Below are 19,557 nucleotides of genomic sequence, written 5' to 3'. Positions count from 1 at the left end.
AACATTAGATATAGAAGGCTGAATTCAAGTACTGACTGAAAGGGTGTCAATATAAAATATTTCCCTGGGAGATGGGAAGCAAAGGGCAAGAGGAATGGTGGGTGTTCTAGAGAGACAGGGCAAAGGAGTACCACAGATGCTGAAGTGAGTCAGTAGGGGTGGCAAACCACAGGCAGATTTGTCTGAGCAAACTGAACTCTACGATCAGAAGGAATTGGTGCTGGAGGACCTTCGACTTCCCCAATCCTGGATTTAGTCTTCAGCCACTGCAGTGTGTTCCTGAGAGATGCCGAGGGCTCTGGGTGAACCATGCGGGGAGTATCAGACAGAGCAGGGTTGAAGACTTCCGGCTCAATGATCAACTTCTGAGCCCGTTCATGAATGGAATTTAAATGCCACATGCCTGTCCTGAATCAAATCTCTATGCGTGCTTGCTGTTGCATCCGATTTCTTTAAAACAGTGCACGTTTATTATAGGTAACTCACTCACACTGAGTTAAAATGGCACAGTCTTTCAACAGAGATGTATTGTATGCTGTGCTCCAGGAAGGTGAACGAGAGAGAGGAAGAAGTAAAGAGGTGCTGATGGGGAGGCTGGGGGTACAGAGCTTAGAGACCCTTGTTTCTACTAGAGTCCGCTATTTCCAGTAGTCTGCTCTGTTTCCCTTTCAGCAGTGGATGGAGAAAAAGTCACTTGTGTGTGGAGGACGTTTACAGTAGCAGCGCTGCCTGAGCCCAACTACGAGCATGATGTGCACAATGCAAACTGGGACATGATAAATACTTGTTAAAAAAATCCTCCTCATTATGTTATAAGGGAACTTCCTTTCCAGAATACTGGCTAAATAAGTGAATTATCACACTGGGGATTCCAAGGAATGAAAATTTGAACACTGACTCTTTTTAGAGCATCTATTTTTATTCCTCCTCTAAAAAGACCTCACTGATCCTATTTCATTTTCTCAGTCTGGTCTTTCCATTTTTCTGAAAAGCAAGAGGGACTATGGGATAACTTGTGAGGCAAGCAGAATTTATATGAACACACTTCCTTTAAATTGTGACCACAATTATAATTAAATACGTCATCATTTCAAAGGTTCTGCATTATAATTTAGCCTACTTCAAAGAGTTATTATCAGGGGAAATGGAATCATGAGTGTTAAAGTGCTTACAAAATGCAAGTGAAATCACTATAGTAATATTTTCATAGTTTAGATATTGAACAATTATGTATCTTATAACTTACTCTAGTCATTGGTATAAATGGAATCACAATTTAAAGCTTTTTCCTCCAGCCTTTACTCTTTTTTAGGCTCCAAATTCTAATGTTTGCACATTGTTATTTATCAGATATAGTAGAAGGAAGAGGAGATGATGGAGAGTCGATTTATGGACCAACGTTTGAAGGTATGTGTCTTTAAATTCTGTCAGTCTATATCAGCTGATAAATCTAACAAGACTGGATGATTCACAACTCCAAATAAGATGGTGTTTGGGATAACACTGAAAGTGGGAGTTAAAAATGGAGTGGGGGAAGGTACCCCAGTCCAATTGAGAACAGCTTTGTATACACATTTTTTTCCCTTGACTAATTATATTATTCCTTTAGGCTAAATTCCTAGAATTAGTATTGTGGGGTCAAAGGGAATTTATATTTTTAAGCCTTCTAATTTGCCATGCCCGTACTCAGAATTTGGTACTTTGATAATCACCCCATTAAGACTGATGTTGGGGATCCTTGGAAGATGGGGTCGTGGTGATGGCACAGTTTTTGAATTTTTTGAAATTCCAACATAAAAACAGACTGTGTAAGTAGACAGAAAAACTAAAAAGCCATGGATGACATTTACAACAAAACTAGGTGACAAGGTATCTAAATGAATTCTCAATACAAACAGATGAGGACAAACTACCTATAGCTATGAAATGTGCATGGTGTCGGCATCCATGTGGGAGAAAGCAGCACTTCTGGTTGACTCGAGAATAGCAGAACTTCAAAACAGCCAACAGTGGGTGAGTGTAAGAGGTCCCTGGTAAGGTTTGAGGCTGGAGCAGCCTAACCTCTCTGATGTTGCCAATATATCAAACAAGCTGAAATTGACTTGTCCTCTCAACATAAGTATTACAGGCAAGAGGACAGGACAAAGAACACAGAAACCTACTGAAATGCCCCATGCACGTGCAGTCAGCAAACTTTGGACTGGGAAAAATTCTAGAGGTTAAACAGCTCAGGTTTATTAACAGATAAAAGTAAGTAAAGGAAAACAGCAGTCTCTCTCTGAGTTAAAAAAAAAAAAAAAAGTAAAGGGATAGACGCAGACCTTGAAGATTAAGAGACTTAAAAGGCATAACAAGTGTTTTAAAATGGTAAAGACTGGGGAACCTGGATGGTTCAGTTAGTTATGCATCTGCCTTCAGCCTGGGATACAGGCGTGCACTGGGCTCCCTGCTGAGCAGGGAGTCTGTTTATCCCTTCTCCCCCCACCTCTTCCCCTGCTCTCTTTCCCTCTTAAAAGAAATAAATAAAATCTTTAAAAAAAATAATAATAAAATGGCAAAAACTACACTACCTAGTAACTACTAATAGCTGTGGACTAACTACTAACACTGTTGACCTGAAGCCTTATCAAAAACACAAACAGTTGATTAACCATTTTCTCCCATCCAAGTACTAACCAGGCCCTATCTGGCTTAGCTTCTGAGATCAGACGAGATCGGGCACGTTCAGGGTGGTATGGCCGTAGACTGATCAACCATTTTCTTACAATGAAATAAGCTAAAGAAAATGTTAAGAAAATCATAAGGAAGAGAAAATACATTTATAGTTCTGTACTGCACTGAAAAACATCCGCATATGAGTGGATCCCTGCAGATCGAAGCTAGTGCTATTCAAGGGCCAAGTGTATAAGGAAATATTAAGCATGAGAGCATTTCAAAATCAGGGAAGTGGTTACTTTTGAACTAGACAAGGCACTTTTGGGAAAGCGGGCCTGAGTGGGGATGAAAAGGGTGTTTCCCTTATAATAACTAATAATAACTTTAATTATATATTAGTTTTCTATGGCTTTTATGTCTAAATTTTAATACAATGAAAAGGTTTTAAAAAAGTAATATTGAACCAATACCAAAGTGAAGGGAAAAGGAAAAGCCAATTTCCTTCTAAGTGCACGTGGAGCCAGCTTTATCAAATGAAACCGGGCAAGTGACATCATTTATTTATTTATTCATTAATAAACATTCAACTCTTGGGTGCCTACATGGTGCTAGGGCCTTAGGAAACAAAGATGATACGATCAAGCCTCTGGCCTCGAAGATTTTAGGTTTGGTGCAGACACTCAAAGGGATTAGCTACTGGCACGGTGCCAATGGCAGTTACGGACGAAGAACTGGGCGCTGTGGAAAAGAATCGACAGCTACCTGGGAGAGCTGGGGGCGGTGGCCCAAAGTAGCTTTTGAGTTGGGTCTTAAAATAAAACATTGCAGATGGGGAAGGGATGTTCCTGGATGCTTTCCTAATAAGCTGAATCCCTGATGAAAATCCACAGTATGGGACCACCCCACGGCCGCTGTCAGATCACCTGGAGTCCTGTTCAGAGGTACCGTCTCAGACAACTTGGGCCTTCTGTCCAGCAGGAGACACATCTCTTAGCTCCTTCCTTGCCTGCCCCCTGGACAACCTGTGCCTCTGGTGATTGTCCCGCACTCCTATCCTTACACTGTTACAGAGGAGGCGACTGTCCTCTGGTGCCGGGGGAGGCCCAGTGTGTTCAGGGAGGCCTCCATTACTCAGGATATCTGCGGGTGCAAGATTAGAAACTCAGTAACCCAGCAAATGAAAAGGAGAGATGCCCCCAAGGAGAGATGAGTAACTGCTCAGAACAGCAAAGCTTTGCTGGGTTTCCTCCCTCATCTACCCCCCTGGGGGTATGTACACAAGGGCCAGCCAGTCCTTCCTCCTCTGCATGTCTCTCATTGAGCCCTGTTACCACAAGCTGCAGATCTGAAACCTGGGGCTTGCTAAAAAATGACTACAACCACTAAACTCACTTTTATTAAGCTAAGCACAGTGAATTTAAAAGAATGAAATAAATAATAATTAGATGATTGTTTTATAAATCAGTTAATCATTTTTTTTAACTTGAAGGAAGTCTGTTTTGCTTTGTTTCAAATCGCAAGTTTTTAAATTGTCTCCCCAAATTCTATTCTGAATGTTAAGAAACTGAATATTAAATATTAGCCCTTTCTTTCCTCCATGTATGATATCCCTAATCCTTCTCCTGGCCAAGGATTGGCAGTTAAGTGGTTTGGGCTGACTAGAGAAAAATGTCATTTATATAAAAAGCAAAAGAAAAATATTTTAAAATATTGGATTATTCTTGTCACGTTAAGTAGACCAGTTTGTTAATGTTAGCTTGTGCCCTAATTCACAGATACAGCACTTAATATCCATTTGTCTAGTTCTTAGATCTCCTTGCCTTTAAATGAAAGTGATCAGGGTGCCTGGGTGGCTCAGTCGGTTAAGCATCTGCCTTTGGCTCAGGTCATGTTTCCAGGGTCCTGGGATCGAGCCCCACATCGGGCTCCCTGCTCAGCGGGGAGTCTGCTTTCCCCTCTGCCCCTCACCCCACTTATGCTCACTCACTCTCTCTCTCATATAAATAAATAAAATCTTTTAAAAAAATGAAAATGTTCATGAATAAATGGCACACAGCCTGATGTACTGTCAGTACTGAATAACTGAAAATAGTACAGTCTAGGTAGCCATTTAAGGGCTATTTATGTTTTTAAAAATTTTGAGATTTCTATATGGAAAGTGCATATGTACAATTAAGACATAATTTTAAAACAAATCCCCATATTACCATCCTTGTCAAGAAAGAAAATTTGCCAGCATACCAGAAGCACCCTATTTGTCCATCCTCAGCAATACTCCACCTCCCTCAGAGGTAACCACTAGCCTGCCTTTCTTCCTTGCTCTCCTTGATAGGTTAACCACCCAGGTAGGTATCCCTAAACAATATAGTTAAATTTTGCCTGGTTCTGAATTTTATGTAAATGGAATCACACTGTAGGCATTCTTTGTGTCTTACTTCTTTTGTTCATCCACTGCCTATGAAATTCATTCATGTTCTCTATAGCTGGAATCCTCTCACTGTCACTAGCGTTCAATGTTATAAACATACACTAAGTGTTTATCCCCTTAAGTGTTCATGAATACTGGCTATTCATTCCTAATGTCACACACATGATCAACATGTGTACTTACAAATGCTTCATTAAAGCAACAATTAAAACATACCAAGTAGCACCAGTTCATGTACTTTTATGTAATAATAAAGAGTATACAGCTGTTATTATTTAAATATGATAGTAAAAATAGAACATTTGGTTTACAAAATTAATATTGCAATATTCAGGTCAGATTTTTACTTGATATTACTGCCTTCAGCAAATTATATGGAAATGTCCTAAACTATCTGATTATACTTTTACCAGAGAGAATGCATGGCAGTTTTCCCAGACTTGTGGTAGTTGCTTCCTTTATAAGCATCAGAATGACTTTATTTGAAACAGATTCAGAAACTGATTTTCTTCAGCCCATAAATTGATTTTTTTCCCATAAGTTCTGATTTCTATTTCAAATAGTTACATGTTGCCCTTCCCATTGTATGTTATAAATGAGGCCAGTTTTTACCACAGAGCAGTAACTACGATTCCTATTTTATGGTAAGTGGCAGAGGCAGGTATTCCTGAGTCACAGACAACAGAATGAGAGGCTTCTGAGATCCTACCATAGCTTTTAAACTTCCTTCCATGCCTCAATTAACATGACCTAAAAATAAAATTATTATTAATTATGCTAGTTTAGCCAGCACTCAAATTTTAAAATTTTTCTATTTTTACCCAGCAATAAAAAAGATGTTTTTTGTTCTTCCTACTTCACTTTCTGGTAGGTTGTTGAAATGTTTCCTTTCCATTCAGGGCTGCTGATAGAGTTAAACTAATCTAGAACAGTTAATATCCCATTCAGAAAAAGTTGGGAGCGGGGTGAAGGGTTGGTTGAATAAGGACCCATTATTTTCCCTATCCTCAAAATATTATGTGAGCACATTAAGTTTACATTTTTTATATAACTGGAAAGTCTGAAGCTCTGCACTTAACCCTCAGAACATACTAGGCACTGTAAAAATATTTGTCAAATAAACAAATGTTGACTTAAACCCGGGATTTTCACTCTCCATCTTGTTACTGATAAAAAACAAAACAAAACAAAACAAAACAAAACTTCTCTATTAATGTAAAAATACTGTTCGGATAGTCATTTTTCAGGAAAGCTTCTCTAAGGACAGAATTTTATGTGGAACTCTATTTTGTCACTGGTTCTGGTCTTTAAGTAGATAATCTGTTCCTGCAAGGCTGGGGGTCCACTCCATACCCCAAGTGAGCTGTGAAGAAGGCACCAAGGGCCCCGTCCTAGTGGCAGCTCATGCTGAGTTCATATGGGAGGGGTCACTACAACCTGTTTCAGAGCAGAAACTCCCACCAGTAACTGTGTAGAGAACAAGAAGGGGAGGGTTGGCTCCCCTCCCCTCCGTGGGAGCTTTCCAAGAGTAGAAACAGGTGGAATTCTACCCAAGGGCTTTACCTGGTGTGGCAGAGTCACCAGCTGAGTCCCCTCTGTTGTGCCGTCACTGCCAGTCTTGAAGTGACAAGCCTCGGGTCCTTAAGTTCCATGGCAGCACTCTGTTAAAACAATCGTTATCATAATTATTTAATTTTCACACATTTTTTTGAGGTGAACACATTTTAAATTTGTAAGTTAAGGGCTGCCTATACCTACATATTAACTTTAAAAGTTAATGAAACTTTAATAAAAGTTCTCCCATAATTACAGAATTTTGGATAAAAAAATGTTATGTTATAAAACTTTCTTTTTTAATGTTTACAGAATTTAAGAAACATTTATCATATATCTAAGAACAATGACATACCGTTTTGTTAAAACTCTGAATCTTTACTTTGGGCAAAGTAATTTTCTGTAAAATTAATGGATTATTTCTTAATTGCTCTGAAATGAATACAGAGCATCAATGTAATTATACAGACTCATTTGTACAAAAGTGCTTTATTTGCATTTCACAATATTTCAGAGGTTTTTACTCAGTTGCAATTTAACAAGCTAAAAGCTACTACTACGGATATGGCTTAATTGCTTAGTTGGTTTAGCTGTGAAACGTCAAATGCTTAGCAACTGCATCTTCAGAAAATCTTGACACTTAATGCTCATACCTCTCAATTACTCCCAGAATCTTATAAGGTTATTGAATGAAAGCGTTTCATGAATTTCTCTTCCACCACTTCCTTCTGTGTTTTTGAGTTTGGAGGTAAAAGTAACCTCATGCTAGAAATGCCACATCCTGAAAGAGCAGCTCGATTCACCACTATACACTTCTCTTCACTTGTTAACTTTACACACACACACAAAATAAAAATAAAAATCACTTTCCACAAAATCTTGGTCAATCTATATAAAGTTCGAGATTAAAATTTATTTAAAGACTCCAAAAAAAATTATGAATCCCCTTCGTTTCATCACCAACATTTAAGCCCACATACATACCAGTTAATGTACTAGGAGGCCCTAGGAGTAAGGCTATCCTGAGACAAGGTGCCTGGCCTGCACACACTAGAGAAGAAAAGCCATGTGAACGATGGCACAGGTCATAAAGACGACCACAGAGGTAAGGGGAAGGGTCAGATCCAAAAGCCATCTCGAAGAGGGTATTTTTAATGATCACATTGGTAGTTTGAATGAACTACTACTGCCAAACAGCACAAGAAAATGTGCTGACCTTTATTCCTCAGCAATGTACTTCCTTTTACATTATTAATTTAAAGCACTTCCTTTTACATTATTAATTTTCTTAGCACACTTGTTTTTAGCTACAATAATGATAAAGTAAATGTAGAAAAATGTTCAAAATAGTTCTAACGAAGATTTTCTAGCTTATCTTTTTTAACAGCCCAGTTGGAGTGAAATACGAAACAATACAATTTGGAAATATTTTAATGAGCTACTATTTACTGTCTTTTCTAGATGAAAACTTTTCAATTCCTCATAATAAGAGGGGAGTTCTTGGAATGGCCAACAAAGGCCGTCACACCAACGGGTCACAATTCTACATCACACTACAGCCAGCACCCTATCTAGATAGAAAATATGTGGCTTTTGGGTATGTACACTATAAGTTTGTCTATATTATATATATGTGTGTCTATATATGTCTATATAATATAGATATATATGTATGGTTTGGGGCAGCTGGGTGGCACAGTCAGTTAAGTGCCTGACTCCTGATGTTGGCTCAGGTCATGATCTCAGGGTTGTAAGACTGAGACCCAAGATGGGTTCCCGCTCACTATGCAGTCTGCCTGTCCCTCTCTCTCTGCTCCTCTCCCTGTTCATACTCTCCCTCTTCAAATTAAATAAATATTTTTTAAAAATGTGGTCCACATAGTTTATGGATAACTGAAGATATAATTTAAAAGCAAAAATAATACAAATAGAGACAAACATTTAGAATAAATATTTCATAAGAAGCTTGCTATCTATAAAAAACACAGAAACCATTAAGGTCCAGCCATTATAATGTCCTGACTATTCATCCTTCTATCTTCAGCCTCAAGGATATCGTCATTCTTATTTACTATGAGCAATACCATAGTGCTTAATCACATAGAAATATTTAGATGCAGAAGTGAGATGAAGCCATTTAAGTGCCTGTCCATGAACACAGTGAAGAGATATATGAAAACTATCCAAATTACAAGTAACTTTTTTAACTGAACAATTTATAGTATGGAAACACCTCAGGTAATAATGATTAGAATATTATTAGTAAGTTGCTAATAGGCATGTGGACCTAAAATGGATGATGGATATACTCTTTATCACTACAGTGTATATGTCTCTATTTGATTAGTGGAGTGAATGTAAGTTGAAGTTTACTTGGTCTTCCCTGAAATGATGCAGAGTATTGGAATTTTTCTGAATAAGTATTAGATTATTCCAGCCACTCCACAGGGATAATTACTGACTCTTCATCCCATGAAGAAATTTCATAAGTTTTAATTTAAACCACAATTATCCCTTCAGTGTAACGCAAGTGATATTTCTAGACTGAAAAAGCAGAAAGTGTATTTTCATCCAAAGGAGATTTCTTTAAAAAGATGACTTTATATTAATAGATGCATAACCTAAAATGATGTATTATCTTCTATTTTCCCTGGTCCTAATAAACTGTATTCTGATTTTGAAAATGTATTCTTCAATTATTTAAAATCCAAATAATATTCACAATTTCTTGGATCATTTAAGTGTCTTCCCATCATCTTAACCACATGATTAGGTGAACCTTCCTATCTTTCCAAAAGGTGACTTCCTCAAACACAAACATGACTACTTTAAAATGTCTAACATCTCCTTCTTCACTATCTGCCCCCCTCTCCAGATGCATACAGCTCAAAGTCTAGAGTGGCATTCTGGGCCTTCATTATCTGGCCCCACATCTATTTCAGCTTTCCCTTCTGTTCGCCTCCTGACTCCTTCATTCAACCAGCGTTTTATTAGGCAACTACCATACGCCAGTCATGGTGCTCAGTCGTGGGGAAAGAGAGAAGAGGCACAATTTCTACCCGTTAGGGAGTCTACATTGTATTAGAAAACCAACAACTCTAAGCCAGTGAGACACAGGCTACGGCAGTTCTGTGAAGAGTGCACTGGGGATACAGGAAAGAGGGAAGACAGCTCCTCTAGCAAAAGCAAACACAGATCCCTAGAGGATGGCAGTGGAGTGGAGGATGTGGTCTCCTTTTGACGACTGTTATTTTCCATGTGATTCACCTTCCTCCAGGGGAGTCTTGCTCACTCAATTTTGTTGTTGCCGCCACACTGGTTTTGGCGGGGGGGGGGGGGGGGGGGGGGGGCACCGCACCTCTTTTATTGTTCTAGCCCAAGTATCATCTCGATCGATCTCTTAAATCTCCAAATCAGAGCTGAGTCTGGGCTGGAATATTTAAACAAGACCTTAGAGAACACTAGGGAGCAGAAAGGTGATACCTTAAGAGGCAAGTAGATACTCTGACCAAGTGTAACTCCTTCAGGGGTACTGTCCTTCCCCACTGCAGGGCTGCTTCTGGTGTTAATGCTTTCTATCATCTCAGATCGTCCCCGGGTTTATGTGAGTTTCTGGAATCCCAGACATGGTTAGCAAGGTCCAGAGAGAGACAGACCTTCCTTTTGAGCCCGAGTTCCTGGTACATGAACTTGTCCCTTCAGATAAATGACACTAGGAATGCTCTTCAGGGGAGACTGTCTTGCCCATTGGCTTCATAAGGAAAGAATGTCAAAACACAAATCTGTAAAATCTCCATTCATACATGGTAGATGGGGTAAATGTTGGGGACAGTGATGGGGGGAATTAATTTTATTATAGGGGACTCCCAAATGGGGTGGGCATAGAAAGCAGCATGAAGAGGTGAGATAAGTATTGAAATTCAAGTAGAAGTTAGCCAGAGAAGGCTGAAATCAAAATAAGTAAAATCAAATTTTGGGAAGAGTGAGAAGCCTTTGCAGAGGGGCCCAAAGGAATAAGGAGAGCCTCTTATCTACAAGTCATTTGTTCTGGCTAGAGCTTAGCACCCCAGGGTGAATGGACAGAGGAGGGTAGAGAGGAGGAGACGGTCAGGCCCAGGTCCCAAAGGCTATTTGTGCCATGCTATTAAGCAGGGACTCCCACCCAAAGGGGATGGGAAGCTATGGAGGAATTCATTGGGAGCAACATGACTAGGTTCTCATTTTGAAAAAATTCTTTTCAGCAGAAGTAAGGAATTAATTAGCAAAGGATGACAATGAAATTGGAAAGGCCGGTTAAGAAGCCTATGGCTTCTACAGCACTATGATAATAGTGCCATAAATGAAGTCCTGGTCCAAAGCACGGGCAGTGCAGAGAAGTGAGGGTAAACAGAAAAAGATTCAAGCGATACTCAGAAGTTGGATTCAACAAGACTCCAGTGACTCTTTCAATGGTGGTGGTGAGATCATGGAAGAGTATCAGGCAGTGGTATGTCACAGAATCTTCTGCAGTGATATAAATGTACTAAAACCTGTGCTGTCCACTATGATAGCTGCTGGCCACATGGGGCCACTGCCCACTCGAAATATGACCGGTACAACTGAGGAACTACATTTACTAAGTTTCAAATTTAAATACCCACCTGTGGCCAATGGCTACCATACTGGGTAGGGAGAGTCTAGAGAAACTCCTAGGATTTTTAGAACTGCTTGGATGGTTGATGCCATTCACCAAGATAGGGAGTATGAGGATATGGGAGAGAAGATCATGGATTTAGGATGGACAAGTTATGTTTCTGATTAGGATACCTACAGGGTGAGGCAGAAGGCAACTCTGGGATACCATAAGTAGGTATTCAAGGGGGACAAGGCCGGAAATAGAGATTTGGAAACTCACCATGGCAGCTGACCTATAGCCAGACCACAGTACGATCACTCCCAGGACAGCCTCCGGGCCTTTGCTTATCTTGTTCCTTTCTGCCTCTCTAAAGTCTGCCAAAATACTTTCAAGGCTTAAGTCAGAAACCTCCTGATTACCAGAATCAACATGCTTCTTTGTTCTCCTTGGCACCCTGTACAAACTTGCATCTTCTTTTTTAACACCTGTCACAGTGGAGAGATGCACATAGTAAGTATTCCTTCAGTATTTGTGAGACCAATCTGGAGAACAGACCCTACAGCCTCTTTGGTCAGAGGTGAATCTGTCCATTTGTCCCTTGCTCATCCTCAGAATGTACCTTGTGTTGGGCTCAGTGTCCTGGCGTCTGTTGGGGACAGCCAGAGGCAGACGGGAGTTGCCTAGAGCATGAACCGTGTCAGCACTGCTGTGTGCCTATAAAAGTTCATGAAACGGAAACTGTACCTTCCCCTCAGCCACTGTCTCTGCTCAAACAGTGCCAAAGGGAACCAGTCCCGTGTTTAGCGCTGTCTCTCTAGCCTGTGTTACTCTCTTTCAGTTGAGAGAACCATCCTAAGTCTAGTTCCACTCAGGGAGTTCTAGCTCATGGCCAGCAAATGTCTACAGAGATCCAAACTAGCGTGGCTTGCACTTTTGTTCACGTATCCAGTGGTGTTGATGAGGTGCCTACTCAGTGCCCCGCCGTGTGTTACGCATTGAGTACTAAGTAAAAGCATGAACTATGTCCTCATGGGAGAATCAGAAACTAATCAAAGCCACATAAATGTCAAATTAACCTTGACAACTCCTATAAAGATGACGGGGAGCTTGGCATAATCGAGGAGCGATGAGTAAACTGAGATCTGAAGGAAAACCAGGAGGTGGGGAGCAAAGGGAAAGTTGGGGGCAGGAGCACAACAGATAGACACGGCAGGGAAGCAACATGGGATACTGAGGTACTGAAGTCAGTCCCGCTGGGGCAGAGAGCCAGGGAGCATGGCCCAGGAAAGCACTGGAAGGCAGTAGGGAGGCAGCCCATGGCGGGTCATGGTGGAGATTTTTGATCTTTATCATAAGGATAATGGGAAATTACTGAAGTATTTTAAGCGGGGAAGTGAGATCAGACTTGCAATTTTTTTTTTAAGGTTTACATTTTTAAGAGATAACCCTGACAGCAGTGAGGATGACAAATTGGAAGGGTCCCAGAACGGATGTGGAGGAACCGTGGCAAAGTGGACACATCTGGAACTATTTATACTTATGACTGATAATGTGATTTATAGGAAGTAGTCATAGCTAAGCAGAATAACACTTGATTTAGGGATGGAAGCTAATGTGAAAATTTATGACTAAATTCTCCATTTTTTCCTCCAATATAGGCAATTGATTGAAGGAACGGAAGTTCTTCAAAAATTGGAATTGGTTCCAACAGAGAATGAAAGACCAATACAACGATGCGTAATTATTGACAGTGGAGATCTTTATGCCTGATTTTCATATCAGTATTCTCTGACAGCTTATTATTATGCATCTGATCAGCTGTTTCTATATTTAATTAAACAGTGCTTGATAAAATTTAATTGGAAAGCTGTCAAGATGCTGTAGGTTGGCCCTCCCAACACCCAGTCCCTCCCCATTTTCCTTTCTTGTCTCTGCCACAGACTATAAAAGCAAAACACTTAATTTCCCACCCTCCTTTGCAGCCAGTAGTGGCCATGGAATACCATCTCGCCAGTGAGACAAGAGTAGAATGCCAGTGATCCTGCCCCTTCCCCTCAACCAGCCTTGAATGCAGACAGGCCAGAGCTGTGAAGGAAAGGCCAAGAGAACTGGAGATGTCAGCCCCAACTCTTGGGCTGCAGAACCAATGCCAGCAAGTACCTATCTCTGGCTTCTTACTGTGAGACAAATAGACTCCTGCTTGTTGACGTTACTATTGGCTGATTATTTTGCTACTTGTAGCCCAAACCCTTCTTAGCAGCAGGACCTAATGGCCTTCCAATCCTACAGCACTTAGAACGGAATTATGTTGTCTGTGAACTACATTTCTGCCCTAAGAAAGTTGGTAAATAACCAAAGAGAAAAGAGACAATAGAAAAATTCACTGTAATATTTCATAGTTTACATGCAGCATTCAGAAAAAGGCATCTATCTGACACGAAGAGAATGCTTATCTCTGAGCCACACCAACCATATGAAAACCAAAGGCTTGGGTTAAGCATCCCAACGCAAATCAGCCCTGTGGTCATTGACTCCTGAGATGCTATTGGGGATCCTGCTTCATCAGCTGCTCCTTAATCTGAGATTCTTAAAACCACCACCAGGGGAGCTTTTAAAACACGGACTGCAGGACCCTGTCCTTGATCTACCAAGTCAGAGTCTCTAAGTGTGGGAAAGGGATTCTGTTGATTCATTTAGCTCAACCTAGAGGATCCTGTTTGGCCAGGCTGGGCACTAGTCATTTAGAAATCACAGCAAGACGTAAGTGACTAGTTTCAGCCCCCTCTTTGTAGTTACTGAAATGAGTGACTCTGTTGGTGGTGACCTTGCTCAGCTGCCTCCACCACTGCTGCCACTGCATTCATACTATGCCCAAAGCCATTAAGATTTTGGGTTTTTCTTGCCCTTTGCGGAAAGTCTGTCTTCCAAGAATGATCTCTTAAGCGGACAGGCCTCTAGTTGATTTGGGAGTTGCCAAAAGGAGGTATATGCTTTCTCTGACTTTTCATTTTGAAAGGATTATAAATTTACAGGAAGTTGCAAAAATAGTACAGAGCAGTCCTGTGTGCTGATCATCCAGGTTCTCCAATGGACATATCTTACACAACAACTATTGTACAATATATAAACCAGGCAATCGACATCATCAGTACTGTGTGTGTTATCATTTTATCACGTGTAGATTCATGTGACTGATACTGCAGTCAAGTCACGCGAGTTTTCAAAAAGACCTCCCTTGAGCTACCCCTTTATAGTTACACCTACTCCCCTGCTCTCCACCATCCATCTCTAACTCCTGACAACCGAAATGTGATTTTTTTGTTGTTGTTGTTAAATCACAGCTTTATTGCTATTTGGTATATGCCTTTATAGTAAGATTGGAGGTGGATGGGGAGAAAGCATACTGCCTATGTCACATTGTCAAGTGACCCAGAGGCAGCAGAGTGTTAAGAATGTGTATTCTGGAGCCAGACGGCCTTGGTTTGAATCCTAGCCCTGCCATTCCCTCGCTGCACGCATTTAGGCAAGAACTTCCCTGTGCCTCGATTTCAAATCTTTATGTCAAAGCATAGCACCTACCAAACTGAACTGCTGTGAGGGTCCAGGGAATCAATAATTTATATGCAGGATCTAGAACAGAATCTTTTTATGCTATATGTGCTCATTAAATGTATGCTTAATAAATTACTGGTATACCTTCAGGAGTTGGCCTAGGAAGTTGTATTTTTTAAAAGCTCCTCAACGACCCTGATTAATAACAAGATTTGGGAAACACTAAAGAGGAGATAGTTCTTCTTCCTCTGTTCTGGAAAGTTTCCGCCAACCTGAGAGGTTAAACTGTTTGCATGAAGTCTCCAGATCCTCTCTCTGGGCCTTTGGATGGGTTCCTCTGGTCATTCCGGTGACATTTCAAAGGGGAGCTAGGCTTGCCACAGGGCCTCTCACCAACTAGTGAAGCGTGTGATGAACGAAACTGATGCTTTGCAGAGATCCTAGTTAAAACAAATTAACAAGCATTAGTCATGTAATAACAAGCAGCACAGCAGTTATCACTTGCTCTTACTTGCATGAACCCATACACTAGGGAATTAAGCATTTTATCTGATATTGTGAAAGAACGGAGATATCTGCATGGGTGTGAGAAACTGATTCCAGCTCCCTTTATTTTTCAACTTACCTGCAATGCAAAGGTAGATCTCTGCCGACTTTCTAAAGGATGGCAAGTTCCCGGTCCCTTTGTCCACTCCCACCTCCTACTCTCAGGCTGTGTAGAAACTCGAATCATAGATTTGTATATGCAGTGGTTCTTCTTACCACCATTTAAAGGTTCACACAGTGATACTTCTGTATTAGAATGTATTCTGTATCAGAACATGTATGTTAGCCACGTAATTTGAAGAAATTGATTCAAAGATTCAAAATCTTATCCCAATTTAACTCCAAATACGACTTAAACCAAATTGACTTTGATTTGATTCAACAGAAGGAATTCTAGACTGTTCCACGTCTACAAATATGAAACGCATTCTGATAATTTATACAAAATGTTATATGATCTTGCCCTAAGTGCTGATATGGCAGAGCCAAACTCATATCCTGTAACTTACACTAAGTCATGTTAATAAGGGGTGTGTGGTATCTGGACATTTTTTCTTATTATGGGAGATTTGAGATAAACATTTAAAATTCTATCTAAAGAATTTGTTTGTCCCAACTGCAAACCATGCCCATTATTTGTTAATGAACTAATGGTCTGGCAACCTCAGGATTCCATATTGAGTTTTTGTACTTCATACATATCTTAAATTAGGAAGTGTTTTAGTCCTAGTTACCTAGTAATGTGGCCATCAAATAACTTAGTCTTTCACCTTCCTCATTTGTAGAAAGAAGAGATCGAAGTAAAGAAGCTGTTAGCTCTGTCTGACTCTAAAACTTTAGAGATTCTCTGAGTAAATTTACGAAATCAGTAACAGTACTACTTACTTTGGGTTTCAATTTTTGTAAAATGGGGGTACATCTATCTCACAGTGGTTTGAGGGCTGAGATAATATGTGAAGACACTTCTGATGACACTTGACACATAGCAACTATTCAATAAACATAAGCTTCCCTTCTGGAATGTTAACCCACAAAACCCCGTCAAGCTGCCACTGACCGAAAGAATATCACCATCACCACTTCAAGAAACCCCAAGTCTCTCTAATGCTCAGTCTTAGCTCGTCACTAACATCACATTTTCAATTGACTGGATTTATTCAAAAGTATATCCTCAAAATTAAAATGGATTGCCATCACAGCCAGTGATATGCTCTCTTCATTTTTAAAAACTACTATGTTAATAATATAATCTGCCACCCTTCCTAAAATGGAATCTTAAATTGGGCCAATCTAGCCACCCATCTCTCAAATAAATTTTATATATCATACAAAATATCTGAAGACAACCTTGAAAGTTAACATATACAACATGAAGTACAAAGTTTGGTATTTGATTAGAGGTCTTTGAAAATGTGATAAATCACAGGTTTTTCTACTTCGGTGTGCATGAGAAACGCTTGAGCCTATCAACAAAATATGGGTTCCTGAGTCTCATCCTAATTTCTGATCCAGTGGGTCTGTAGTGGGCCAGAGAATCTGCATTTTTAACATGTTCCACAGGGTGCTACTGCTGCTGCCCTGGAGACCACACATTAAGAACCACCGTGGTGGGCTGTATTAAAGACATATACAGGAATGCCTGGGTGGCTCCCTAGGTTAAGCACCCAACTCTTGATTTTGGCTCAGGTCACGATCTCAGGGTTGTGAGATTGAGCCCTGTGTCAGGCCCTGCACAAGGGTAGAATCTGCTTGGGATTCTCTCTGTCCCTCTCCCACTGCCCCTCCTCTTGCTTGCACATGCTCTCTCAAATAAAAAAATCTTAAAAAAAAAAAAGACACGGGCGCCTGGGTGGCTCAGTGGGTTAAAGCCTCTGCCTTCGGCTCAGGTTATGATCTCAGGGTCCTGGGATCGAGCCCCGCATCAGGCTCTCTGCTCAGCAGGGAGCCTGCTTCCCTTCCTCTCTCTCTGCCTGCCTCTCTGGCTACTTGTGATCTGTCGGATGAATAAATAAAATCTTTAAAAAAAAAAAGACTGGTATTGGGAGACTTGTGGCATGCAGGTACATGCAAGAAAAAGTTATAACATGCAAAAGTTGTGACAACAGAATACAATGAGGAAAATGGTAAGACAAGAAACTTTGATTTCATCAAGGTAGCACAGACCTATGCCAACACTGACCAATCAGAAGGGACAGCAACTAGAGGCCTGGTTCAGGGTCCTGGAGCATCTGCTGGACTGGAGGTGAGCCCTCCAGCTGCAGGAGAAGCAACAAGGCAGACGGGTCTTAGGTCAGGGGGACTGGGACACGTGTACTGCTCAGCGCAGTGCCCCTTAGTGGTCAGGACAAAATCCCTTGATATTTTAAAAACCAGAATATCCACCTGGGAGTGTTCTGGCTGAAAATCAGCTCTCCAAGACAGGATGAGGAGGAACACAATACCTGGGTGCTGGGAGAGGTAGTAGTAATGCACAGTATCAGAGAGCTGCCTGAGGTGCAGTTTAGCTTGAACTTGGGTTGTTCCTAAGGGATATGTTAGAAAAACGGATTCCTTCTGTTTTCTAAAGGACTGAGACCTGTAATGGAAAAAGAAAAAACTCCAGCAGACCCAGGGTTTGAAGTAGAGTAGAAATAAAAATAAATATGTCTCAGGTGCCAGCCTAGAGAGAATCTACATCCAAGAGTTTTGCATTTGTACCCTGCCCTTACATATATTTGTAAAACAAAACAAAAACTTTACAACGTGTTTTGCTGGATGTCATCTTGCAGAGGAGTCACTATTAAGAACTGCGGTAATTTAGAACAGTTCTCCACAGGTTATAATGTAAAGCGGTCTTCTCAAACTTTAAAACACATGTACATATGGACTTCCAAAAAAAAAAAGAAAAGATTATCATTTGGGAGGTCTGAGGTGAGGCCCAAGATTCTGCGTCTCTAACAAACTTTCAGGCGATATGAATGTATTAGTTCATGAACCCATACTCTGAGAAGAGTAAAGCTGTGGTTTTCAACCTAAACTGAAGATTAAAAACACCTGGAGAGCTTTGAAAAATCCTGATGCCCAGGCATTTTTCCAGAGTAATTAAATTGATACCCTGGCATCAGGATTTTTCAGAACCTCCCAGGTGATTCCTATGTTCAGCCAAGGTTGAGAACAACTGCTCTTAAGCGTAACCTACCACAGTCATGGAAGAAATACCCATAGCCAGTGAAGACCAATCAGAATCTCTAATGATGGCATCTCTAGGATTTTATCATCAATCCTAGTCACAGTGTTAATAATAAGATAGTAAATCTACAATTCTAGCTCACTATTAATCTTTGATTCATTACAATCCTTTGTTGAAACTTACTTAAAATATTACAATGTTTAATGCATGTTGTTAAAACTGTGTTATAGATGCCAGACCTTGCTCTGGAACAGTGAAGTGACTTTGGAAGCCTTCCCTGAGCTAGTGCAACAGATGCCACGTAACATAAAATAAGCCAGTGCTTTTCTAGCCTTAAAACAAGACAGTGAAGTGTCTTCTTATAAAGACTATAAAAATCTGAAGACTAGAGTTGAACACCCAGATGACAAATTGTAAAACAATGTTCTCCACAATGGGGCGTATTCCTCCTAGAGTGTAAACAAGATGATCCACGGGGGTATTGGGAAAAAACACAACTTCTATTGTGTTTTTAACCTTAAAGAGAAAAACCCACAAAGTTGACTAGTGCCTTCCTTTGTCTGGGTGTCAGATAGTCAAATGCTTACTGTGGAAGCCGTACCCTGAGAAGAGGAGGCAGTTCACTAAAGGCTGATAATGGGACCTCACTTAAATATTTGGCTGCACTTTTTTTTTTCCCCCAAGTTCCAGAGGGCAAAGCATTTAATTAATTTCACAGCAAGAGAAGAACCATTGTGACTCAACCAAATACGGAACATAGTTCTCTCCAAATTCTACACAAACCACTATTTTCTTAATTTATTTAATTTGATGAACAATGAAATCAAGTTTTCCTTTTTAGCATTTATCTAAGATGTAGAAATAACAAAGTAGGTGCAATAAAGTAGGTGAAATATTTAATAAGATTATACAAACATATAAACAACAAACTGTGAAAAAAGATAAAAAGGCTCTCATCTTCAAACAACCCATTTTTCTAAAATGAAAACAGTCAGCTCTCCAATGGGGAAAATGATCTGCAGTTGAAATAAGATTCCA

At 40.3% G+C, this 19,557-nt stretch overlaps 1 protein-coding gene across 8 annotated transcripts in view; it reads left to right on the top strand.

Annotated features, from left to right (window-relative positions):
- The window catches only part of PPIL6 (peptidylprolyl isomerase like 6), a 31,321-nt gene extending 14,951 nt beyond the window's left edge, over nt 1–16,370 (top strand). For 2 of the 8 annotated variants that reach the window (XM_047733737.1, XM_047733733.1), the window contains 4 exons: nt 1,351–1,407; nt 8,099–8,234; nt 12,911–12,989; nt 13,235–14,953. In XM_047733737.1, coding sequence (XP_047589693.1) covers nt 1,351–1,407; nt 8,099–8,234; nt 12,911–12,989; nt 13,235–13,291 — 329 coding nt within the window. In that variant the 3' untranslated portion in view covers nt 13,292–14,953. Of the gene's footprint in view, nt 1–1,350; nt 1,408–1,898; nt 2,014–8,098; nt 8,235–11,623; nt 12,808–12,910; nt 13,112–13,234; nt 14,954–16,135 lie in introns of those variants that run through there. The other 6 variants (XR_007128134.1, XR_007128135.1, XM_047733734.1 and 3 more) reach the window with 6 other exon arrangements.
- Nucleotides 16,371–19,557: the final 3,187 nt, after the last annotated feature.

Source organism: Lutra lutra, chromosome 6 (genome assembly GCF_902655055.1).
Source record: "Lutra lutra chromosome 6, mLutLut1.2, whole genome shotgun sequence".
Lineage (NCBI taxonomy): Eukaryota > Metazoa > Chordata > Mammalia > Carnivora > Mustelidae > Lutra > Lutra lutra.
Note: the sequence above shows the minus strand (reverse complement) of the source record. Positions and strands in the feature narration are given on the sequence as shown.